The sequence below is a fragment of the Marmota flaviventris genome, chromosome 3, assembly GCF_047511675.1.
Source record: "Marmota flaviventris isolate mMarFla1 chromosome 3, mMarFla1.hap1, whole genome shotgun sequence".
Taxonomy (NCBI): domain Eukaryota; kingdom Metazoa; phylum Chordata; class Mammalia; order Rodentia; family Sciuridae; genus Marmota; species Marmota flaviventris.
Window position 1 is genome coordinate 43,003,591 of NC_092500.1, and position 26,532 is coordinate 43,030,122.

At 35.6% G+C, this 26,532-nt stretch overlaps 1 protein-coding gene across 1 annotated transcript in view; it reads right to left on the minus strand.

Moving 5' to 3' along the window:
* Glipr1l1 (GLIPR1 like 1) overlaps positions 1-21,858 on the minus strand; it is a 29,359-nt gene extending 7,501 nt beyond the window's left edge. Inside the window, exons 1-4 of the mRNA XM_027927291.2 lie at positions 21,599-21,858; positions 12,966-13,211; positions 9,436-9,536; positions 5,991-6,079 (exon numbers count right to left, since the gene is read on the minus strand). Coding sequence (XP_027783092.2) covers positions 5,991-6,079; positions 9,436-9,536; positions 12,966-13,211; positions 21,599-21,769 — 607 coding nt within the window. The 5' untranslated portion in view covers positions 21,770-21,858. The remainder of the gene's footprint in view (positions 1-5,990; positions 6,080-9,435; positions 9,537-12,965; positions 13,212-21,598) is intronic.
* Positions 21,859-26,532: the final 4,674 nt, after the last annotated feature.

Consider the following 26,532-nt stretch of genomic DNA (forward strand, 5'->3'; position numbering starts at 1 on the left):
CTTGTTTCTCAAAAAATGAAGTCAATCAAGCTAATTTTTTTTTTTTTTAAATAAACACTGTTCAACAAAAAGAGAAAGAGCACAAATCAAAAGACACAGGACTTAAATGGAACATAACTATAGATATAGCAGAGATGAAAATATAAGAGAATTTGCTTGTTTTTTCCCCATACCTGGATATCATATAATCATTAAATGAGTAATTAAAATTTATAAACACACACACATACTCCAAAATAAAGTAGCTTTCCAGAGAAAGTCTCCCAAACTTCCAAAAGTGAAATAATCAGAATGTTGTATAACTATAACCAAATTATTAAAAGAAATAATGTTCCTAGCTTCCAACTTCCTTTGCAGCTGCTACGACCATGAAGTTGAAAATCACACAAGGAGAAACAAAGAAGGGAAATTATAGGCCAATTTTAATTCTAAAATTAAATGCAAAAATTCTAAATGAATTTTTACAAAATTCTAACTATCTATAAAGGAAATCTCATGCTCAAATTGGATTTATAACAGGAAGGAAAAAATGGTTTAAAGTTGGATTTGTGGGCCACTGCCGTACTCCTACTATCTTTAAAGATTTTAGTGTTGCTGTGTTATGTTAGAAATCATTTGATACAGTTTTAATATTAAGACATTAAAGGGAAAAAATTAGGGTCATTTTGAGGGATGCAGGTAACTTGTTAAAATTGTTAAAATTCAACATTTATTTAAATTTAAATAAGTTTAAATACATTAGCAAAATTAGGAAAAAAAGAATACTTCCATAACCTAACTACGAAGCCAAATTAAAAGCAATCTAAAATAAATTTGCATAATGTTCAAACATTGTTTTTAAGACCAGTAACAAGAAAATATTATAGCTTATGTTCAACATTGCACTGGAGAAGACAATGTCTATTACTAGTAGTAAAATAAATAATGAATGTAAAGATTAGAAGAAAGAACAAAACTTGCTTTTTTCCCTTCATATAGTATGACTGTCATAGCTAATCCAAATGAATCAATAAGCTATTAGAAATAATAAGAGAGTTTGGTAAGATTCCTGGAGAGTAGACTAATATGTAAAAACATTTATGTTTCTATAAATTTCAAAATAAATTAGGGAATTTAAAATATTTTTAATAGCAAATCTGAGAAAATTTCTAACTTAACTGAAAGACATTTTAAAAAATCTAAATAAGCCAGTTTTCTTAATGGAAATAATCAGTGTTGTAAAGATGTTTATTCTTTCAAATTTATCTATAACTTCTCCCCAATTTTTCTACAAGTTTAAGGCAATTCTAATCAAAATCAGTTCTTCAGAATTGATAGCTTTCCCTAAAATTAATTTGCACCATCAAAGGGTCAAGTATAGTCAAATGATTTCTGAATAATTTGGAAAAAAGACATGCCGTGAAAGCACCCCCAACCAGTTATCAAAAAGCTTATCTTGGCCTTTGCAGACTATAAGTGATGTCTTGGAGCCTGTTATCAGTGGTGGCTGACATCTCCCGGATAAAGTACTTTGTGATACAAAAGCTCTCATCAAGCCAGACTTAAGTCAAAGGTTGAAAGTTTTCTGTCATAAACAGAAGCTAAAGCAAAATAAGGGACAAAAAAAGTGGGGGTGGGGTGTGTATGGATCCCATGAAAATAGAAGGTAGATCAGGGGAGTAGAGAAAGGAAATGGGGAAGGAGGAAAGACAGAAAAAGGAAGTTCTTTAGAATGAAATTGACCAAATTGTGCTATCTACATATATGAATATATCACAGAGAATTTCTCCTGTACGTATATCTATAGAGCATCAATTAAAAAAAAAAAAACAGCAACAATGAATAAATAGAAGTAAGACTAGCAGAGTAGAGGACGGGGAACAGGAGAGGGAAGAGAAGAAGGAAAAAGAAAGTTACTAGGGCCTGAAATGGAGCAAATTATATTCCCTGCAGGCATGATTATGTCAGAATGAACCACATTATTATGTATAACTATAAAGCACTAATAAAAAGTACTCATCAAATGCAACTAGAAAATGGAAAAGAAAATACAGGGGCTGGGATCCTGGCTCAGTGGCAGAGCACTTGCCTCCCAAGTATGAGGCACCGGGTTCGATCCTCAGCACAAAACACGGTTTAAGAGCATCAGAAATTTGTTGTAGCAACAGGCCTGAAATTTCAGAGTAGGAGATCTATACAGAGATGAGATGGTATGATGAAAGCAACTTTCTCCTTGGGACCCTCTTGATTCTGGGCCTAGGTTTAAGGCTGAAAATCTTTACTTTGTGTGGGTGGAGGCCAATTTTTGGAAACAGAGAAACTAGCAGTATTTTGGGTTTCTGCTTGAAGGCCTAAACAGATAAAAGCTCAGAGAACTGAAGGGTCAAGGGCCAGATGGGAAGAGGAGATGAGGGAAATGAGCCAAAGGGATACCCATTTGTACTTATTTGTTTAATTTGGAGGGTGTGAGGAGCAAGAGGCTGAAAGAGTCTGGAAAGCAAAGCAGAGTTTTCAGCAATCTTATAATCCTTCAATAGGATTAGAGTCCAGAACCCACTGGAGAGGGAGCATGGGTGAAACCCACCAGCTGGTTGTCAGAAATGAGTGGAAGTTTACACTCCTGGAGCAGGGACAGCAGAGGCAGTCTAAATCAAGCCTTCCATAAATTCTAACTGGGCAGTAACTAAATTTCATTTGGACCAAGACAACCCTGAATCTTGTCTACTCAGCAAAGAAAAACGTAGAAACTTCTATATTTTTGTCATGTGTTATATGCTTAATGAAAACAAATCACAAGGTGTGGACAATGTTTGTTATCGACTTTTGTCAAACAGATGTCTCCAAAACTTAATGTCTTAGAACCAGAACAATTTATTATCGTTTCTCACAGTCATTTGGATTGGTTGGTTCACTCTGCTAGGTATTTCTTTTGCTATGCTGTGCATGATCAGGGGCCAACATTGGGGCTGTGTTTACATATAGCACAGCTGGGGTTGAAACAGCAATATAGCCCCTCCTCCTCTAAGACCTTTCTCAAAATTGCCTTTCCAAGCAAGAGAACACGCATTTCTTTACATGTTTGGGAGTGGGGTGGGGGAGATCATGTGGTACAGAAGTAGATTTTTCTTTCATTGTAATGAGTGATTTAATGCAAGAACTAATTTGATTTGATTTTCTTTATATAAAACAGAGTAAGGGGTGGGCTTCTATTGCAGGAACAGCCAGATCTGTCAGATCTCTTAAAGGCTAGGCTCAGAGCTGATACAGGTCCTTATTCCAGAGGAGAAAAAAAAGTTTCTGCTTTGGAGGTAAAGGATTATTGATAATCATCTCTAAAGACAGTTTGCCACCAGGAGAAAACCATACAATCCGGCCATAAGAAACAGATCTACAGTGATCTGGATAATGGAGTTTTATATAGAAGTTGGTGTAGCCCCCTGTCCAGCACTGGCTACTGAACCGGGGTCACTCCAGTGAATTTGGTGTGACACGAAATGACCACGCAGACACACAAAATACCTTTCAGTGGGTGTTCAGGACGGCTTCCCTGCCCCCAGCCGCAAGCTCCCACAAGGGGAGGGGGGCAAGAGAACCCCCCTCCCCAGGAGGCTGGTGCCAGAGAGGGAGTAAGCCCTGAAGCTTGGCTTTTATGGGGGGAACTATTCAATGGAACATTCTGTCCAAATTAGGCGGAAGGGTAGTATTACAAAGGAACAAGGAGGCAGCCCACTTCCAGTGTGTAACGCCCACTCCAGAAGGGCACCTTTCTGAGCAGAGATAAGTCCACATGCATTGCAATAGATGGAATGCCACTCCAGTACCTCCTTGCTCAAGACTTAAAGGTATGTGCATAGATCCTGTTCAGGGTGGCTCCCAGCAAGTTGGAATATTTGAGGGTGGTGATAATGGAGCTTAGTGTCTGTTTCAAGGAGAAGATAAAAAAAAATATATAAGAGCAGAGAAGAGGCACGGGCCAGATCATGCTTGGACTTGTTGGTCATGTGGTACAGAATTAGATTTTTCTTTCATTGTAATGAGGGATTTAAGACAAGAACTAATTTGATTTGATTTTCTTTGTATAAAACAGTTTGTAGTAAAGGAAGAAGTGGGTGACTACGTTAGTTTTAGCAAGAAACAACAGTGACTTGAATACTGGGCAGGAAATGGGAGTGAATAAATGCATGTATCTAGTCCATATTCCATCGACTAGGAAGCATTAGTTTGCAAACAGGAAGTAAACAGTCAATTTATTTTAAAAATGGCTTCCAATTAAATCTGAAATTAGAAGGAACTCACTTCTAGTACATTCTTTAATTGAAGTATGATTTGAATGTAAAAAAACCTCATATCTTATGATAGGAAAGATTGATGTATCATTAAAAGTGCACTTTCCTAGGTAACCACAGCATAGGTCCAAGGGAATCTTTTTGATGTCCTCTTCTAATCACTAATTCTTTCCTCTCCAAATGTGTATGTACCCACTATACCAACTTTAAAATAGATTAATTTTGCCTGATTTTAGATTTCATATGGAACAATATGCATTCCTTGTGTTTGTCTTCTTTCATATATATATATATACACATAATATATATTACATATATAAAATATAAATATAGAAGATACTATATATAATATCTATATATTACATATCTATGTTTTATATGTAGAATATTTACATATTCTAAATATATATAGTCTTTATATATTATATATAATCTCTTTATATATGTTAAATATATATATATCTTTATATTTATCTCTTTCTCCACCAAGAACTTACATATATACCCTTAAAAGGATATTTGTTTTGAGAACCAAAAACTTCACAATGGAAGAGAAACACATGATTTTTAAGTCAAAATTAAGGACATTGATTAGTGTTTACTTCTGAATGAGTCACTATTCTGATAAGTTAGAGAAGGGGTATGAAAGCAAATGCAAATAAACGTTTTAGCCAATACTTGAGTGCAGTAGAAAACCAGATCACAGTAGTAACTCATTTCTTTCTGTCCATTAGCTTGAAAGGAAGAATAATCAGTGAAGAAGGGAGGGATCATCAGAATTTAAATATAATTTTTTATGATGATTGATTTCTATTACCTTATAGAAACAATCAAATCTCATCCATAAATTACAAATTGTAAGGATGACATTTTTAAATGTAATGAATTTTTGGAAACATTAGTGTTCAAATAGAATATGATTGAGACAGGACGACAGACCACACCAGGCAGCCAGGAAATGGGTCTTGGTAAAGAAAAGGAGAAAGAGAAGATTGAAAAATCAAGCACCTGGCCCCAGATGGTCCTATCCACAAGGATGGTCCCTTAATAACCCCTAACCACAACTAACAACAAAATATTCCCTAAAAAGTACTTCCTCTTACAAGACCTCCCCCTCTTCTTGTGCTGATTATGCTTAGAAAAGCTTCTCCAGATTTGCTAAGGATGAAAAAAAGAGAAGGGAAGAGAAGGGGAGGAGAGGGTAGGGGAGAGTTTATTGACTTCTTCTTTACTCTCTTTCTTCCTCCCTTCCTTCTTCCTTTCTTTCTTTGAACTCAGGGTCGTTTAACCACCGAGCTACCTTTTAATTTAAAAAAAAAGTTCAGACACAGTCTGGCTAAGCTACTTAGGGCCTTGCTAAATTGGAGAGGCTGGCTTTAAACTTTCAATCCTCCTGTCTCAGCCTCCCAAGCCACTGTGACTATAAGCCTGCAGCACAGCACCTGGCTGATTGGCCCCTTTCTAAATTGTATTTGTAGGTATTGTCCTACCAATCAACTATGAGGAAAAATCAAGCCCACAAAAACCCCTAGACAGAAGACAGTGGAACGCTTCCTAGGAACCTCTCCCATGCTTTGGGAGCCCTTCTCTTTTTCTGTTTTAAATAAATCTTATTATTCTACCCTTTGCTTATCCCTGGATCTCATTCCTTGAATTCATGAGGCAAAGGACCCATCCAATTGCCCAGGTCCACGTTACATTATGATTTTTATTATTAATGCTTACGGCACAGCTTATTGACGCATTTCTCTCCTTCAGCACACATGGAGCAGGGTGCTCCTTTGGTGTAAGGGGCCACATTTACAAAATTTCCTCTGAAAAAGAGAAAAAAAAATTGTTACCCTAATGGCAATTATTTTTCAAATTTTGTGCATTTGAAAAAGTTGTTCTGGTCACTCACTAAATCATAAATGTTGAAAAGGGAAAAATAGCAACCAACTTTTGTCCCAACTTTATGCTAATTTCTTTTATAAAAGGAAACTATTAAAACTGTTCTTTACAGGTTATTCCTAACATAAAACACAAATTGGATTGAACCCAATTATCAGCATGTTATAGTCACAATTTTTTTAATAGTCACCATGATTACTTCTTCCTTTGTAAATGGAATAAATTTAAATTGCAAATGAGAACACACTATATGGCTTTACTTAAAAGTACAATGGTGGGGGGCTGGGGTTGTGGCTCAAAAGTAGAGCACTCATCTGGCGTGCATGAGGCACTGGGTTTGATCCTCAGCACCATGTAAAGTAAAATAAAGACATTTTGTTTACCTATGACTAAAATACATATATATATGTAAAACAATACCATAGTCATCTAGTTCTACTTGTTAATGTTATCAAGAAGACTTCACAGCTTTTATGCCTGATTTTTGATAATATAAGCCAATGCATTTTAACAAATGTCTTTTTAAAAAAATCTTCGAGTACTTTGGAGACTTTGAAAAGTATTATTTACCCAGAATACACAAAGAAAAACACAGTAATATAAGTACTTTCCATTAAGGAATATGCCACAATTTATCCTTTCAACCACTGATGGACATTTGGGTTGTTCAAATTTGTGGCTATTTCAAATAAAGTTGCTTTGAACATTTCAATCATTCATGCACAAATCCTTAAATATAATACCCATAAAAAAGGTGTGAGAATTCTGGGTCCTTCATATCCTCCTCAGTACTTGGAATGTCCCATCTCTAGCCATTCTAATAGTTGTACCGTAGTATTCGTTGTGATTTTACTTTTCCATAACGATTAATAGTGTTGAGCATTTTGCAGGTGACTTATATACCACCTGCATGTCTTTTGCTCATTTTTCAAAATTGAATTTTCTTAATATTGGAGTGCTTTTTATGCTATAAATATAAGTCCTTATTTGACACATGTTTTATGAGCTTTCTGTTAGTCTGTTGGTTGTCATTTCATTCTTTTAACAAATGTCTCTGAATAGCAAATATTTTAAACAAATTTAACCAATTGTATAATTTCTGCTTTTTAACTAGGGCAGTTATACCATTAACATTTGAGGTGATTGTTGAGGTAGTTAGGTTTAAGTCTATTACCTTCTTGCTTATTTTATTGTCTCATATGTTCTCTGTTCTCCCATTCTCTTTTTCTGCCTTCCTTTGTGTTAATCAAACACTTAAAAAAATTTTTTTTTTTTTTTTTTGTAGTTGTAGATGGACAGATGTGATGCTGAGGATCAAACCCGTTGCCTCATGCATGCTAGGCAAGCGCTCTGCCCCTGAGCTACAGCCCCAGCCCTTAATCAAAATATTTGTAAGACTTCATTTTAACTGCTTTGTTGGCTTATCTGCTATTATTCTTTGTTTTGTTTTTCTTTTCTTTTTCTTTTTTTTTAGTTTTTGTGGTGACTTTAGGGTTTATAGTATATGTCTTTTACTTTTCATAGTCAAGTTAAATTATTCCATTTAACTTTAGAACTTTAGGGTAGAAAAGAACCTTGTCTTTTCAACTCAGACATGGTAGTTTTCTGTTTTTAGTATCTTATCTGCTTAGTTTTTGAAAATAAGGGATACAATCATAACAATTTTGTCTTCTTTCTACTCTAAATCTCTGTTAGTTCTGCGTTAATTTCAATTTCCACTGATTATCCTCCTTGTACTAAGTCTAATTTTCCTGCTTCTTTGCATGCCTGGTGATATTTAATTGGATGCCCCACACTGTTAAGTGTTAGTTCCTGTATATCATGTTTTCTATAAATCATCAATCTTTTTATTCTGGGGTGCACTTAATTGGGAACTTTTGGATTTTTTCAGGTTTTATTGTGAATTGATAGGGAGATTGGAGCAGTCTGCTTTGCTCCCTGTATGAGTGCCAGAATGGTTCCCTCTAATTCTTTACTGGGTTCTTCATCAGTTTCTTCACAAACATATGCTAATCAGTATATGTTGAGTGTTCAGTGTGTGTGTTCTCTTTTCTCTAATATGTTTATACATGAACTCTAGCAGTATTAGTTTCCCTGCACTCTTAGCTGTTTTTTCAACTGGAATCTAACAACCTCTGTCTCTTTCCCCCACTCCATGTGCCAATCTTTTGTTGTATGATAGGCAATGACTTCAAAATTGTCGCTTCATGTATTTTGTCTGTTGTTGTTTCAGGGTTAGAGTATAGTTGTTTCTATTACTTGGCCAGGAGTAATGTAACAACATCCTCCGAATATTACCACAAGACCAATAAGAAATCTGTTATGAACATATTTGTTTGGATCCCAAAACTTAATTTGTTCAAAGCAACATTATGCTACTTAGCTTTTTATTTTTTTAAATCAAATACTGAGCATTAATCTCCTATTATTTTTATATTTTTCTTTCAAATTCAGTGATTAGTCTCCTTAAGAGAAAATATTGATAATTGTAATTTCTTTGATATCTATAAAATTCTAATTTCTTTGATATCTACAAAATTGTTCTCTGCCCCCAAATTTAACTCAATGTACTTATCATTCTTGCTTTTATTTCTAAGTGGGAGGCAGTAGAAGAAAATACAAAAAGAGAGAAACATAATCTTTCCATAGTATTTTTGGCATATCCTACTCCCTTTTTGCCAATCCTGTATGTTTATTCTTTGTCTACACTTTTACCTTTTGTACATTTTGCTTTAAAGGTTTTGTTTGTTGAAGAACTTTGTTATTAACTTTTTATATTCCTTATACAGATCCATAGGGATTAAAGTCTAATTTCATTTTTGGAGCTTCCCATTATGTTTATGTTATAGTGCCTCTTAGGTAAGTTATTATCAGGAGGGTATTAAAAAGTATGTTGCTCTTTTCTCAGAAAAATGTGCTTTTGCCATTATTCTCAATCATTTTCTCATTCCAATTATGTTAATATTATATTAGAGAATCATCTGCCAACCATTTTGCATTCCAGCATTTAGATATTACTGGGCAATTTATTTCATATTACTTAAGAAACAATTGCCATTATTCACTCTCAAGCTTAAACATTCCATAACAAACACAGTTCTACTTTATACAAGAGAATGTTCTACTACTACTTTTTATTTTCACCTACCTTGTTTTCTTAGTATTTTAGAGGGAGACTTTACTTATAAAAAATACTTGTTTCTAATATAAGATTCTCTTTTTGTAAACACTTATTAACATTTATTTCAATATAAACATTTTATATAGAAAAATAACTTACGCAGGTCCATAGTTACACACAAATATTGAAGTTGTAGGTCCGCCAAGATTAGGACATATTGAAACTGCACAACCAACTTTATGTGATTTAGCCCAAACTATCTATAAGGAAAGGAAAAGAATTATAAAGTAACATATTCAAAATAATTCTATTCAAACAATGTATTATGGGAGTAGACATATCTTTATTATGCTACTGAAAAGACATACATGCATATATTTTGACTATATTTTTTCTAATATTTTAAGTGATTATTTTGCTTTTCTGAGGAAAAATGTACTTATTAGTACATTTAGAATTTTGCAGTTTTAAGCATATTCTTTATATGGATTAAAAACATTTAATTAATAATTAATTATTTTGGTGCCAGGGATTGAACTCAGGGGCACTTGACCACTGAGCCATATCCCCAGCCCTATTTTGTATTTTATTTAGAGACAGGGTCCACTGAGTGGCTTAGTGCCTCGCCATTGCTGAGGTTGGCTTTGAACTTGTGATCCCCCTGGCTCAGCCTCCCGAGCTGCTGGGATTACAGGTGTGCACCATTGCTCCCGGCCATGATCTTATTTTTTAAAAAAGTTTGCCATATGTGTGGTGAATCATTTTTATATAGTTGTAAGGAATAGCAAACATTTCTAAATAAGAAGATATCTATGGAAAACAAACCATGGAAGAGTAATAAAAAATGTGAAGAACATCATTATCGTTTCTAACAATGGGAGAGTAGAATTGTCTCCATTTTATAAGTGGAGAAAAAGGAGGAAATGCTTAATTTACTCCACTTGCAAAGCAAAATAATTCCAGGAAAATTTTTGACAACACAAGTGAGTTTTCCAACTTTGACAATTCCATTAAGAAAATACTACTATTTCATAAAATGATATATCAGCAACCTTTTTTATGACTGCCATATAATCAAAATTTAATTTGAAAAGTACATTTTAGTGGTTCTATATTTTTGGGACATCACAGTGGCATAAAATGTCAGGTGCTCTGAGGATTAAGAGATGAATTATGCTTCTCATTGTGTAGCTGGAGGTGACTGATCTGAGATTGCCTTACTTAATAAGATTGAGCAGATTATTCAAAAAATGCTTTTGAATATTATGAAAAGCTAATAAACTATACAACTGAAAGTGTACATAATTTTTAAGAAATCATGTTTACAATTTTGCTTCACAGAAAACTGCACCATAAAATTTTATTGGCTTAATATATTTAAATTGTGATTTAAATGGTGATTTTTTTTTTTTTGTTTTTTAGCTTTGGCAAGGGTGAAAATAAATATTGGCTTTGTTCAGTTTAAAAATGTATGGCTTTCATGAAATAGACTAGATATAACATTAATATATATATTAGATGTAACATCAATATGAATATTAGTGAGTGGTAAATACAAAACATTTTGTTTAGAACACTGCTCAAGATATAGTGGTTCAATCAAGTAGAAGGATGTATATATTCCTAATTATTTAAACTATATGTAAATCATCCAATGAAGAATTAGCTTCTATTTTTTATGTAATAATGCTAAGGAAGAAGCAATGTTTGAAAACAGCTCCCCTTTTCCTTACAACAAAAGGCAAAGAACTGATACAGGCCATATATCATGTATCATGACCCATCTTTGATACCATATTCGGGATATTACATCTTACTTGTTATAAGGAAACCTGACCATTCTCTCAGTTTTCCCAGTAGTAGCCAAACCATATTCTTTACCAGCAACATCTGTTCTGATGTCCTGGAGGGTTTCCAGACTTAGAGGAACATCCTGTTGTTGAACAAAGAGTAAACAGAAGGGGAACATGGAAACTGCTAATTTCCTTGTACACTGAACCTCTGATAAATTATTTTCTTGAAAACCCTACATATTAATTCAACCTATACAGATAGGTAAGTTTAGAGATGAAAGTTAGCTCTATCTATTGCTTGAACAGGTCTTCCCGGGAGGTCAGTACTATACCTAGAAATTAAGCTTGGCTCAAAAATGCTTCCCACTTCTGATCAAAAAGAAGTAACAGGGAAAAGATTTGCACACCTACCTCAAACCTCCAAAGTAATTGAAAATATTAAATATTGGTTTTCAAGACATTGGACATTAGGCAACAAAAGTAATACACTGAGAGTCTGCAGGAGAAAATGTGACCCATACAGTTGTCCCAGCTTATTGCCTTGAGAGAGCTTCTAGACCATGACTCAGAAAAAGCTTGAAGGATTCTTGAGGAGGTCTGAAGTGAGAATCCAACGAGACCAAATAGGCAGGAGATTAGGGAATATAGTATTGGAGAGACGAGAATTTATACATTGACACACTGTTGTGGATTGTGAAGGGTCCTCATCATCTATTCAGCAGAATACTAAACAGCATGCATGTCAGGAAGTTGCTCTAAGCCTGGCAAAAAAAAAAAAAAAAAAAAAAAAAAATATATATATATATATATATATATATAAATACCTGTAAGAACTAGAAAAACACAATACCAAGGTTTACCCTGGGCCAGGAACAGGATCCACCTCACTATCCAGACTGGAAAAATGTCATAATTCTCAGGGTGTTATGTAGAGTATTCAGAAGAATACTGCAGTACTGAGATTATATCAGCCCTAGACTAAACACTGCTTTCATTCTACCTAGTATATTTTAAAAGTAGGAACCAACAGCTTCAAATAAATTTCAGGTAACTTCACTGTATCCCTGGAGATACCAAAAGAGTATGTACAGGTATACAAATAAATTCAATAACCAACAAGGGAAATTTGCAATTTTCTAAATATAATAGTATCTACACAATGTGATAAGCAAAAGGAAAATCGATCCATCATGAATGGAAAAAGTCAATCCATGGATATTAACATACAGCTAATATGTATATACTAGAAGAATCAGGAGAAACAATCAAATGACAATTATAACTATACTTCATATGCTAAAAAAGCTAGTTGAAAGATAAAATTCAGTAGGTATATTTATTGAACTCATGAGAAACCCACAGTCACACTTCTAGAGATAAAAACTTAAATGTCTAAGATTGAAAAAAAAGCTAAATGGAATTAACTGGAGAATAAATAGTGTTGAAGAAAAGGTTAGCAAATTTAAAGACAGCAGTAAAACTATCTGAAATTAATCAGAGAAATGTCTTCAAGAAATATGTTCAAACTATAGACAAGAGCTCGCTCCAAGGTCATTGAACTACAACAGAGGAAACACAAAGAAAATTATGTACATTATTATTGGCTGCTCAAGACTTATAATAAAAGCAAAAAATTTTAAAGCAGACAGCCAGACATTTACATGCAGAAGAAGAGGATTATAGTAGATTTTTTGTTGGAAACAATACAAATAAAATGACAGTGAAGTATGATTTTTTTTTTTAAGTTTAGGAAAAAAACACACCTTACTACACAGAGGTCTGTACCCAATTAAAATATGTCCCAAATGAAGGTGAATTTTCTTGAAACAAAAAATATTTTTTTATGACAATTGTAACACACATAAATAAGAACTAGTCAGTGCTGCCAAATATTACCTGTGTATAATGGCCACAAACTTTAGAACATGCTAAAGTATCAAAGTCATAAAATGCAGTTTCATTATACCAAGCAGTGATAGCAGCTTTTGGTGAAAAGTATCTAAATTCGCCTAACCAAATGTTTTCTCCAACAAATTCAAAGTCTTCATTGCATTCATATGGTTTTGATAAACAACTTCTATGTTCAAATTTGCACTTGGTTGTCCACTCTTTAGCCAGCTTTGCCAAGCTTTCATCCCAAAACTGAAAAACAAAAATGGTGTAAGTTGAATTCTGCATACCTTTTACGTAATTGTTTTGTTTGCAATCAATTACATTTTGTTTACTTTAATACAACTATAGTTTTTCTTTGGTACTTATTATGTTTAAAGTTGGTCACGTCTTTTTAGATCTACTTCAGAAATACACACTTAATACTCACTCTGGCAGTTTATCTTTGTATTTCTGGTACCTAGTGGATGGCCTGGTACTTAGACACACTCAACCAATATTCTGAATGTGATTAAAATAAGTTGTAGTTCAAAATTTAGTAATTCAGAAGGTTATGCAAATTTATTATGAGTAAAGGATAAATTTCTTAATGATTTTTTAAATTCGCACATATTAATTGTACATGTTAGGTGGGATTTCCTTCCTCAGTGTTAGCTGTGGAAGTGTGTAGGGCCCTAGTTACCAAACCTTGCTTCCATAGCACCTTCCATACCTGCTAAGTCCTTCTTAGAGTTAGCATATGGTTTGTCTTTCTTCCCTACCCTGCAAACTTCTTTTGAATTTGCATTTTATTTTATTAACACACAATAATTATACTTGATAATGGGGTTCAATATATTTCTATACATGTATACAGCAAGTATGGATACAATCCAACACCCTTTTATTACCCTTGCCCCCAATTTCTCAATTTCTAATAATTAGTAACATATTCTGCAGCAGAATACAATAGACACTAGTATTGCTGTATGCATTTACGTGGCTGTATAACCAATGTGATCCTGCAATCTGTACACATGGAAAAATAAGAATTCATACCCCATTTGAATCAAATGTATGATATGTCAAGATCATTGTATTGTCATGAGCAACCAATAAAAAAATAACATTCTACTGTAAATTCAGCTTTTTGCAATCTTCCACATGATACAGAATATGAGGTACTTGTCTATCTGAACATCTCCAGTTCCATTCGTTTTGCAGAGTATTTCAAACACTTGTCACTTAACATCTCCAGTTCCATTCATTTTGCAGAGTATTTCAAACTTTTGTTCTTCTTTATGACTGAATAATACTCCATTGTGTATACCTCCCACATTGTCTTTATCTGTTCATATGTTGATGGGTACCTAGGCTGATTCTATTTCTTAGCTATTGTGACTAGTAGCACAATAAACTCAGGTATGCAGTTTTTTTTATATGCTGATTTAATTTCCTTTGGATATATACCCAGAAGTGGGATAGCTGGATAATATAGTACATCTGCTTTTAGTTTTCTGAGAAAACTTCATATTGTTCTCCATAATGACTGGACTGATTTACATTTCTACCAACAGTGTATCAGTGTATAAGTGTTCCTTTTCTCCACATTCTTGTCCTCCTTTTTTAAAAAAATAATGCTAATTCTAACTGGGGTGAGATGGTGTCTCATTATAGTTTTGATTTGCATTTTCCTGGTGGCTAATGATAATGAGATTTTTTTTTCCCATTTGTTTGCTGACCATTTGTATTTCTTTCTTTTTCTTCTTCTTTTTTTTTTTGGAGAAGTGTCTATTCAGACCATTAGCCCATTTTTAAATTGGACTATTTTTGTTAAGTTATTTTTTTTTTGAGTTCTTTATATATTGTGGTTATTAACCCTCTACTTGGTAAATATTTTCTCATATATTGTAGAATGTCTCTTGACTTTGTTGATGATTTCTTTAGATGGATACGAACATTTTAATTTAACCTATCTATTCATTTTTGTTGTTGTACCTATGCATTTGGAGGTCTATCAGAAAATTCCTGCCTGTACCAAAGTCTTGAAATGTTTCCCTATTGTCTTCTAATAGGCTCAGAATTTAAGATCTTATATTTTAGATGTGTGGTCCATTTTGAGTTGATTTTGCAGAGTGAAGACAGTGGTCAAGCTTCAGTCTTCTACGTGTGAATAACCACTTTCCCCAGCACCATTTATTAAAGGTGTCTTTCCTCCAAAGTATGATTTTGGTACCTTTGTTGACAAACAGTTGGCAATAGATGTGTGGGTTTATTTCTGGATTCTGTATTTTTGCCCAATTGGCCTTTGTATCTATTTTTTTTTTTTATGCCAATGCCATGCTGATTTGGCTCTGTAGAATGTTTTAAAATCAAAATCAAATATTGGGATGCCTCCAGCTTTGCCCTTTTAGTTCAGACTGCTTTGGTTATGTTGGGTCTTTTGTCCTTCCATATATATTTTATGATTGCTTTTCTAGTTCTGTGAGGAATGTCATGGGTTTTTGTTTGTTTGTTGTACCAGGGTTGAACCCAGGGGCACTTAGCCACATCCCCAGCCCTTTTTAAATTTTATTTTTGAGACAGGATCTTGCTAAGCTGCTTAGGGCCTTGCTAAATTGCTGAGGCTGGTTTTGAACTTGTGATCCTCCTACCTCAGCCTCCTGAGCTGCTGGGATTACAGGCATGTGCCACTGCGCCTGGCTATCATTATTTTGGTGGGGATTGCATTGAATCTGTAGATCACTTTGGGTAGACGGACATTTTAACAATATTAATTCTTCCAATCCATGAACATGGAAGATCTTTTCTTTTTAGTGTGTGTGTGTGTGTGTGTGTTCTTCAATTTCTTTCACCAATATTTTAGAATTTTCATTGTAGGGGTCTTTTACTTCCTTGGTTAAGTTTCTTGCTAAGTAATTTTTGGATGTGTGGCTATTATAAATGGGACCGCCTTCATAATTTATTACTGAGCAAATTTGTTATTGGTGTATAGAAAAATCTACTGATTTTTTTTGTGTTGACTTGAATCCTGCTACTTTAATGCATTTGTTTAATTATTAGTTCTAATAGCTTTTCAGCGGAGTCCTTAGGTGTTTTTTTTTTTTATGTATAGAATAGTATCATCTGCAAACAGGAGTAATTTGATTTCCTTCTTTTTACTATCTATATACCTTGCATTTCTTTCTCTTGCCTAAATGCTCTAGCTAAAGCTTCTAGTACTATATTGAATTAGAGTAGTGAAAGTAGATAACATTGTCTTATACCTAGGCTTAGAGGAAATGCTTTCATTTTATTACAATTCAGTATGATGTTGGCTGTGGATTTGTCATGTACAGCCTTTATTATGTTGAGGTATGATCCTTCTATAACTAATTTTGAGGACTCTTATGAAGGGATGTTGAATTTTATCATATGCTCATTTCTGCATCTATTGAGTGAGCATACACTTTTTATCATTCATTTGTTGATGTGATTTACATTTACTGAATTTCAAATTCTGACTTGTGTATGTTGCAAAAGATGCAAACCATCTTTGCATCCCTAGATTGAAACAAACTTCATCTTGGTATATGATCTTTTTACGTGCTATTGTACTTGATTTGCTAGTATTCTGGTGAGGAGGCACCTGCCTCTGGGTGCTGTGTAGGCCATAAGTTTTCTCCTTCCAATTCCTTCAGGTGCAGTGCTCACAGGAGTGAATTAGGGTGGAACATGGCCAGAGCCAGGCAAAGTTTCTCTTCAGATCCCCTTTGGTCATATGTCCTGGACCAGGGTAATAACTAAAGCTGTGGTTTTGCTCAAGGCTGCCTTAACTTGGCATGCTAGCAGTGAATCCACAGAGCTCTTTCCCGACCCTGTTCATTACAGGTACCTGTGTTTGGTACTTGTGCAGGGGTGGCAGGAAGCAGGTAGGTGACTCAGTTGTGGCATCAGTATGAATCTGAATGTAACCTGCCATGCCCCTAGTCTCAGAGGGCAAGCTCCAGAAGCTCCTGGTTCTTGTGGGTGGCTCCCTTCTCCTCCAAATCAATGTGTTGATTCCATACTGTGCAGGCCACATGGCAGGTTAGGTCAGAGCCCTTCTTGTGAGTGGGCCAAATTTGGTTTGGAAGGCAGCTACAGAGTGCAGTGGAATATCTCTAGGGTCCTGGAACTATGACCAGAGGTTTCTGACTCCTAGTCCAGTCCAAATTCAGACAATAGGTCCCTTCTCAAGATGGGTCCTGGCTTCAGCATCTTGGGGATTTACTGGAGATGATGGGAGATCTTTTTACAAAGCCAGACTTCTGTGCAGATTTCAAGTTATTTACTTAAGGAGGCTGAAAGCCTGTGGGGATTGTGAAGCTTTCCAATAGCTAGGATTGCCAGCAACCGTACATACTGATTGGGCTGGCTGAGACTTTCACCCTCACTCCTGCTGAATGAAGACCCATTCCATGCAGGCTCTGGAGCCAGGGTATTTTGTTTCCCCTATTATGCTGTTTTAGTGGGTCTCTGACTCTTAATAAGGCTCAAGTTTCTCTCTCACTCATTTCCAGCATTCTCCCATGGTCATGCACCATAAAATGGAGCTACATACCTCTTGCTTCAGTTTTTCTTTGTGAAAGAATGAGTGAGTTCTGGGTACCTCTATTAAGGCATCTTGAAATTCTTACATTGGCTTTAAGTAGTCAACAATATGAAGGCAATATAAAGAAAACTTAAAATATTTAACCCCACATCTAGTCTGTTTGGGACTCTTCTGTTAGGTCTGGGTTTCCTTTTGGGATTGTTTTCCTAAAAGCTTAAAATCTTTCTCTAGTACTTCTTACAGTGCTGTTCTGCTTTTGAATTGAATTTTCATATTCAGTATTTTATTTGCCTGTAAATAGCTTTATTTTACTTTTTTTTTTTTTGGTACTGGGGATTAATCACTGAACCACATCCCCAGCCCCCCTTTTTTATCTAGAGACAGGGTCTAGCTGACAACTCAGCTAGAGTTGCTTAGTGCCTAGCTGAGTTGTTTAGTGCCTCCCTAAGTTGCTGAGGCTGGCTTTGAACTTGCAGTCCTTCCACCTCAGCCTCTGGAGCCACTGGGATTACAGGTATGCGCCACTGTTACCTGCTTTTGTTTTTGAAGAATACTTTCAGTGGGCAAGTAATCATATGTTGAAAGTGTTTTTAGCCTTCTATTTTTTTTTTCAGTCCCTTCTGACCTTTATAGGCTAAAATTCTATTGTCTTTTGAGTTCAATTTTGCAGGAAGAGAATTCAGCCTTATATTTAAATTTTACAAAATGAAATATTTATTTTATCCCATTCTGGTTGCTTTCAAGATTTCCTGTCTTTTATTTTCACCAGTTTGACTCTCGTGTGACTAGCTGTTGTGCTTAGATGATTGAGTTTTGAGACACTGGATCTGTGACTTGATGTCTTCCCATAAATTTTGGAAAATTGTTGCTGATTATTTCTTCAAATACTTCTTCTGTCCCTTTCAAATATGTGTATGTTAAATCATCTGAATTTGTTCCAGAGGTCTCCAGCATTCTGTTATTTCTACCGTTGCTATTGGGTTGTTTTTTTCCTCTGTGTTTCAGTGTGGGTAATTTCTAATAATTTATCTTTGAGTTTACCAATAATTTCTTATGCTATGTCCAGTCTTCTTGTAAACCCACCCAATGAATACTTCCTTTCAGGGACTGTGTGTGTGTGTGTGTGTGTGTATTTATTTAATTGTGTGTGTGTATATATATATATACACACACACACACACACACGTTCTTTAACATACTCTGTCTACTAATTAAAAATTCTGGGTAATTTTTTGTTCTAGTTCAATTGGTAGTTTAGCATGATTTATATCTACTGGCTTTTAAATATTTTTTTCTGTATTTTGATTGTATGCCAGAAACTAATAATTTTCCTTTCAAAGTTTTGTCCTTTAGTCTGCCCATGTTAAGAGTAGCTATGGTTAGGAGTTTATTTGCTTAGTCTAACGTGTGATTGTTCTCAGTTGGCACTGAACATTACTTTTAGTTAAGCTCTTATTTCAAGAATTTTGAAGGTGCAGTAAGATGCATCCTTTTGGGCTTTAAGTGTAGCAGGGCTTTGTTAAAGCACTCTGCTTTGGATGCCTAAATCCAGCTTTCTAATACTGGCACTTATTTCTCACTCTCTCAAAAAAAAAGGCATAAAGAATTGAAGAATTATTGTGGTTGGGTGTCTTCTAGGTTTCAGTCCTCCATAATAGCCACACAGCCATTACAAGATGTCCAGTTTTCCATTAACTTCACCACCTTGCTTGGCTTATGGCAGGTTTGGTTTTTCTACCTACCAATGCCTCATGCCTCCATAACTTTCCCAGTGACAAAAACAAAGATACGTGCTGTATTCTAGTAAGGGCCACCTTTCTCTTAAAGGTAATTCATTGAATCATTTTGCATCCGTAGTTCTTCAATGCAGTTAAAGATAATAACTTTTATTTTTCCCCTTTTACTTTCTGTAGTATTCCCTCATTGTTATAGTAAGACTAATGGTACTTAGTAAACTTCATCCTAATAAGAGTCCTTTGTCTTTTTACTATGAATCAATTAATCTTTGGGTCTTCCTTTCTTTCTGATAAGTTATTAGTGTTCCGGATTCTTCTTGCATGTTTTCTGCCTCACACTTACATTCAGCCATTTTTTCCAAGGAAATCATCCGTTATTATGAAAATATTTTGCTATGAATTCTCATTGCTAATGGATATCATTGCTTGTATACTTCTTCGATGATAAGGTTAAGGTATAACTATTTAAGTAAGAAATCATGAATTCATGCTGTGATTTTCACTCTAAAGATTACAGTGTTTTAATGTCTTTGACTATATTCTTGTATCTACTTTTTTATGCAGAAAGTCTTAATTCCTATAAATTATAAAATTTTGCTTCATCATACAATATGCAATAGAATTCTTTCAAAAGACTTCACAAAAATCACACAAGCATTAACATTTCTGAATTCAGGTTTTTTTGTTGCTATTTTTTTCCTCAAAGTTCATTGTACTAGAAATGTACAGTTGAAATAATATATTGCAGAAATGCTTATAAAATTTTTAAAAGTGTAGATTGGAGGCCAATTTTATATATTAGTTTTTTTAAGTTTGTGTCTAAGGGATACTTTTCCTTTTGTTTAAAATACAAAAAGGACATAATAATTTTACATGTTTACTGAGTCAAATTATAAAACAAGATACATTTAAAGAAGACTCAAGTTTTATTCATGTCTCTTCACCTTATTCCTTCTTTTCCTCTCTTCTGCCTACACAAATATAAATCACATAGCATTTTTATAGCAAAAAAATAGTCTTTTAGTGAGGGTTGTCTAAATAAACATAGAGGAAATACTACAAGCAAATAACATACTCCTGACTACCCCAATCAGTTGGAGATTAAACATTATACATGAAAATACTTTAAAAATTTTGCATTCTTAAAGTGGTCAGTTTGTTTTTGTCTGACTTTCAAAAATCTATTTAAAATTTCCTTCACTCAAAAAAAAAAAAAAAAAACTCTCACTCTCCTATATAGTATAACATTATAGTTCTGAACTTTAGTGCTTGAGCTATGATTTTATAATAGCATCCATTGTATTTTCTTTTTTGAAAAAATTTTAATTTTATTTTCTTCCAGATAGAAAAAAAAGAAAACTGGCTGCACATTTTGGTGGATGCTCATAATCCTAGTGGCTGAGGAGGAGATTGAGGCAGAAGGGCAGGGTATGTGGCTCACTTGTTGAACACCACTGGGTTCAGTCCTTGGTACCAAAAAACAACAAAGCAAAACCCCTGGAATAAATTTGAGTTACAATTTACATAGCATGGTAAGAGAGATTAATACTAACAACATTTATACATTTATGTTCATTGTGGTGGTATTAAGCAAGAAAAAGTTACAATGCAAAGGAAATTCCAAGTAATACATGGTCAAGAATTTGTTTAAAATGGGTAAAATCTATGATTATTTTAATAACATAATGTTCTCTTTGCTTTTTCTTCCATACAGAACTCTTTTCCCCTTTGTTGGCCCTACTGTGGAGGTCTAAGAAAGATACAACCAGTGCAATGTTTGGGGGATTAAATTTCACAAATTTATTTATTTTTTTCATGAAAATCACCATCTGATACTGTTCAAGAGCTGATTTTCACATCCTTGTAGAACATTTTATTTTTCAAATGAATACTACACCACTGTGTTGTTTTAAACTTGGGTTTTTAAAATATAAAATTATGAGAGAATTCCCATCACTCTACTGTATGTATCTTTTATATGTAGAATCTTGAATGTGCAGGATGGGAGGCACTATCCAATAGAAGAGAAAAACAAAAGAACCAAACAAAAACACCCTTGCAAAATACAGACGAACCTTAGAGGTGAAGACCATGCAACTTCCAAACACCATCTGCTCCCCCCCTACCACTGCCCCCAGGGAGCTTATGTCTAGGCAAAAGGAACAGAAAGAACAGCTCCCATCTCCTCCACTCCATCACAACCCTAGAGGAGACAGCCTAGCCAAGGTGTGAGTTTTCTATAAACCACAAGTGGAGTCCTGGCTGTATTGAGATAAGTCCACGAAACGTATGGCCCGGATACCTTGGGATGAACAAGAAGAATAGGAGACCAGTTCTGGTTCTTTTCTCACCATGTGTTTCATGTCGGCCGCCGGGGGGTTGACGTTGCCCCTCCATTCGTTGTGGGCTTGGACGCACTGGTCTATAAATTGTGGGTCTGTGATGGACGGGACTGGAGGAAGTTTGCTGGCCGCTACACATAGACTTAAGGTCCACAAACTAATAAGATTTTTAAGAGCCATGGAGGGACAAGCACCGTGTCCCAACAGCACCAACCAGTAACGGCTGGGGAAGCTGGATTTCTGCCGCCCCAGGAACCACGCTCTCGCCGGACTCCATCCTCTGCACGAGCTCGAGCCGGCGCGGGGAAGCCCCGCTCATTGGGCAAAGCCCTCGGGGCAGGGCGGGCTCGAGGCAGGATCCGCCCCCACCAAGTCTGCCCAGCGCAGCGCGGCACTGCAGAGTTTTGACTCAGGATCCTAAGTGCTTTCTGAGGCTCTGATCATCTTGAGTCATTGCCTGGATTGTAATACAGTTGCAACATGGAGGCGGCACCACATTATACAAAGAACAAGGTGTATTGGATGCTGACAATTGGATGCCCTGTGGAAAACCCTATGCATTAGTTTTACAGACTCAGCTTCTGTGTATAGCATTCGTATTGTTTTAAATAAACTACTGCAGAACTTTGCCCCCTTCCTCAGAGACTCGGGATTAAAGTAGGCGATTTGTAAACTCGCTGTCATACTGTGATCCAAAGTTATTACCTTGCTAAACATTTAAACATTTGATTTGCTGCTGTCTTCTCCTCTTCCTCTTCCTCCTCCTCCTCTTTCCGCCCTACCCCCTTTCTTCTTCTTCTTCTTCTTTCCTCTTTCTTTTTTTTTTTTTCCTACCAAAGAGACTGCCTAGAGACTTCTAGTTATAGAAATAAGTTCTGGTGTTCTATTGCAGGGTGACGAGAGATTGTGATAGAGAAGATGGAAAAGGGGATTGGTAATATTCTCATTGTGGGGAAATGATAAGTGTTTCATGACATAGATTTGTTTATCCTGATTTGAATGCTACACAATGTATATGTGCATCAAAACATAACAAATTTCCCCATAAATATGTACAAATTTTTGAGTCAATTAAAAAAAAAAAAAGAAAAAGAAATGTCTTAACAAAATGTCTGAATTTTATAGGTGTGGTATTTTAGACCATGTTTCTAGTGGTTTAGGGAATTATATTTAGAAATACTGAAACAATTGAGGTGTACTAAGCCTAAGTGCCAAGAATAGACAAGGTTGTGTCTTAAAGATGTTTTCTTGATCGGTTTGTGGAATGACTAAGATTACTTGACAACTATAGTTTTTCAGTCATTTTTTAAAAGTTTAGCTTTTTGTTTCTGTTTAATTTTTTAACAGTTGATTTTTGCTTTTCTTTCTTTCGGGATAATGGGTGGATGAATTTTATGGAGTGTAGAGAAGAAATGGAGTGATTATGTTATATCCATCAATTTTACTATTTTAATGTTTTAAAAATATATGTATATTTTTACTCTAAAAATGCCTTCAATTTGTAAATTTGGATACATATTTTGAGGGGTGCTAATTTTGAAAAGATACTAAAGATTACAAAACAACAACAACAACATGATTTTGTGCGAAGGGAATTAGATTAGGCTTCATAACATCTTAATTCTAATTTGGGTATCTGACATTTGGCTGTATAATTTAGGAAAGCTGTCGTACATTATATTGGAGTGGAACCTTAATAATATATGAAACCAGTTTTTCACCTTATGAGTAAGGAGTTGATGCTCAAAGACATTGTGTACAGAGTGAGGCTAAAATTTTAGTACGGTAAAAAATAAAACGAGGTTTCCTGATTTCTAGGCCTGTACCCTTTCGGTTACACCAACATTTTAAAATGCAATTTTACATATTATATAGAATATATGTATATATATACACACACACATGCAACATATATGTGATAATGTAAATGTACATACGTGCATACTTATTTAAATTAATATCCAAATCTGTTTAATATCTATATTTCTCTATAATGTTATTCTGAAATATTGTCTTTTTGAATAATTGCAAGCTCCTTGACAGCAGATCTGGGCGCTAAGCATAAAATGTAGTTACCTAAGAAATATATTAAATATAATTCTATTCAATTAATCGCACAACTGCGGCGGATCCATGCCGGGCTATGGCGCTCTCCCTGCGCGGGAGAAGCGCTGGGAGTGAGTCCGTTCCAGCTCCCCGCCTGGGTTTAAGGGCTCCCGGAGCCGGTCCCTGGTGTGGCGCTGGCGGGGCCTAAGAAGATTTCCAGCCAGTGCACTTCGTACTGCGGGGTAAGGTTGCCCAGCGGAATTTCGGGGCGCAGGCCCGCGGGGCGAAGGTACCGCAGACATATTTGGGGGGTGACAGTTGGCATGCAAGGAGCTAAAGAGGCGGGCTGCTGACCGTCTTTCCGCTTGGAAGCGAAAGACGACAGTAAGAGGCCCCAGTGGAGGCGCCTGTTGCCGGGCAACCTGCAGACGCTGGCCTGCTGTGTCGCCTCTCCAGGGACCTGCCCCTTCCAGCCAGTGCTGTTCGACACCGCCGCCTGAATGGGTTCTGGGGGAATCTCCCTAGTTTATGCGTTTTCCAGCCCTCCTGGTCCGGACCTGGGCATTACTGAACTTGTTAGGTCAAGTCAGGCTGGCTGTTCCCTGTGGCCCTAGCCTCTTCATGATTCCCAGATGGAACTGGATGAGGAATTTCTTATGGTACACTGCAGGTGCTCTGAAGTATAATTTAACTGTGGGGAGAGGGCAGTGATGTTTGGGAAAGGAAGATTGCTGTGCTTTGTTTCACATTAACAATGACCTCAGGTTCAATTTCAGATACCAGCGTCAGTTATCACCTGGGATCCAAGAAAGACTTAGTTCTACCCTCCTGGAGCTGAAATACTGAATTGTATTGACGAATCTCTTCCTTCTCTCCTGGAGTAGATCAGTTTATTCTTTGCTTTATATTGTGTTCTGATTTTGCATATGCAACTTAATAGCCACCAGCAACCAAGAGAGAAATGATGATAATTGGAATTGGAAATAATCCTTGTTAAAAGTGAGGGAAGTGGGAGATGAGTTCAATTCTTTTGGGCTGCATCAAAGACACTAGTCAACAACACTTATTACATGCTAGCAAAAACATCTTATAACTTGTAGCAATTTGAGTGGGGACCAAAGCCATTCAAAAGTACTCTTCCCTCTTCCTGCCAACTCCTATTCAATCCCCACCCATCTGCCTCAGTATGCATTCCAAAGATGGATTCCCAGCCATTTGTTTGAAATGCTGATTCTTGGGTCCCCAAGTTTAGGTTTTTGGTGTTCTGTAGTCCCAGCAGCAAAATTCCTCTCTGATGCAACTAGTATCTGTATGTACCAGCATAGTTTAGTACTGTGAAGAAGTCTGAAACCTTCTTACGAATTCAGGCTCTGCGATAACTGGCAAACAATTTGGCAAAGTAAGATTCACTTTTCCAGGTATCAGTTTGCTCATTTTGAAAATCAGAAGGCTGGGCTGTTTTACCTTTGAAGCCCTGGTCAAATCTTAAGAGTCTCCAGGGTGTTGGTGACCTGACCGCACTAATTTTGTAGATGCCAGTGTTCCATGTGTGATGGCACTGCCTTTTGAACACTCTTAACTGTATCTGAATTAATTATTTTTAAGTTATGTAATTCTGAATTAACTTGTATCTGAATTGACTGGATTAACTTATTCAACAAATACCAAGTTCTTACTATTTTCTAGGCTTTCTGCTAGGTCCTGAGATAAGGTTAAATAAAACCAGTAGTAGTCCTTGCCTTTATGAGGCTTACAGTTCGATATTGAGTAATAATTGCTATGAATAATTGCTTCCATTCAAACACCTTATCCAGTTGCTTGAAGACAGGATTTATATGTTGGCATTATGATTGTCATAACTAGATTCAGAGAAGTGCAACTAACCTAAGAATATCTTTAAAATATGTACAGGTATTTGGTGGTGCACTAACTTATTTATTAACTAAGTAGATATTTGTTAGGTGCCTATGTTATACTAAGGGCAAGAGATATCAAACTTTGTGGTCGTGACAGTTTATTAGAGAAATGAAATAAGCTAATTACAATGAAGAGTGATGACTGTGGTTCCTGGGGAAGCACAGGGACTAGGAGAAACAGGATATTTGAAGGTTTAAATTTTCCAGTTTTATTACTATGCAAATGAATTGTAGCGATTTAAGATGACCAATAGTGATTTGAACTGGCTGTGATAATTATTAAGGTACAAAGTTGAGAGGCTGGGAGAAAAATAAGAAAAAGAGTGGAGAAAATCACTTAGCTGACTGCTCAGTGTAGTCTCAACTTGGATTTGTTAGCTGGTAATCATCGTAGCAAATAGGATAACTTTTGTGATGCTATTAAACAAACTACCCATGGGGGTGGGGAGCACCCACACAACACAAACAAATAACAACTTTAAAAAGTTGATTCTTTTTGAAAGATAACTCTGAAAAGAAAGCCATTTGCAGTATTATAGGAGAAAATACTCCTATAATCAGATGATTTGTGATATTTTTAGAATATGTGTACTCTTGGTTGATCAATTTTGAATTTACTCTTTTTTGGGGGGGGGGCCTCTGGGAATTTAACCCATGGGTGTTTTACCACTCAGTTACATCCCTAGTACCCCCCTCCCATTTCTTTTTTAATTTTCTTTTAATTTTGAGAGCATGTCTCACTAAGTTGCTTAGGAATTCTCTAAGTTGCTGAAGCTAACCTTGAACTTATGATCCTCCTGCTTCTGTCTTCTGAGCCACTGGGATTGCAGGCTTGAGCCAAGATGCCCAGCTTGAATTTACTTTTTTTTTTAAAAAAATTTATTTGTTTTAACTAGTTATACATGACAGTAGAATGCATTTATGTACTTTGATATATCATATATAGATGGGATATAATTTCTCATTTTTCTGAGTGCACAT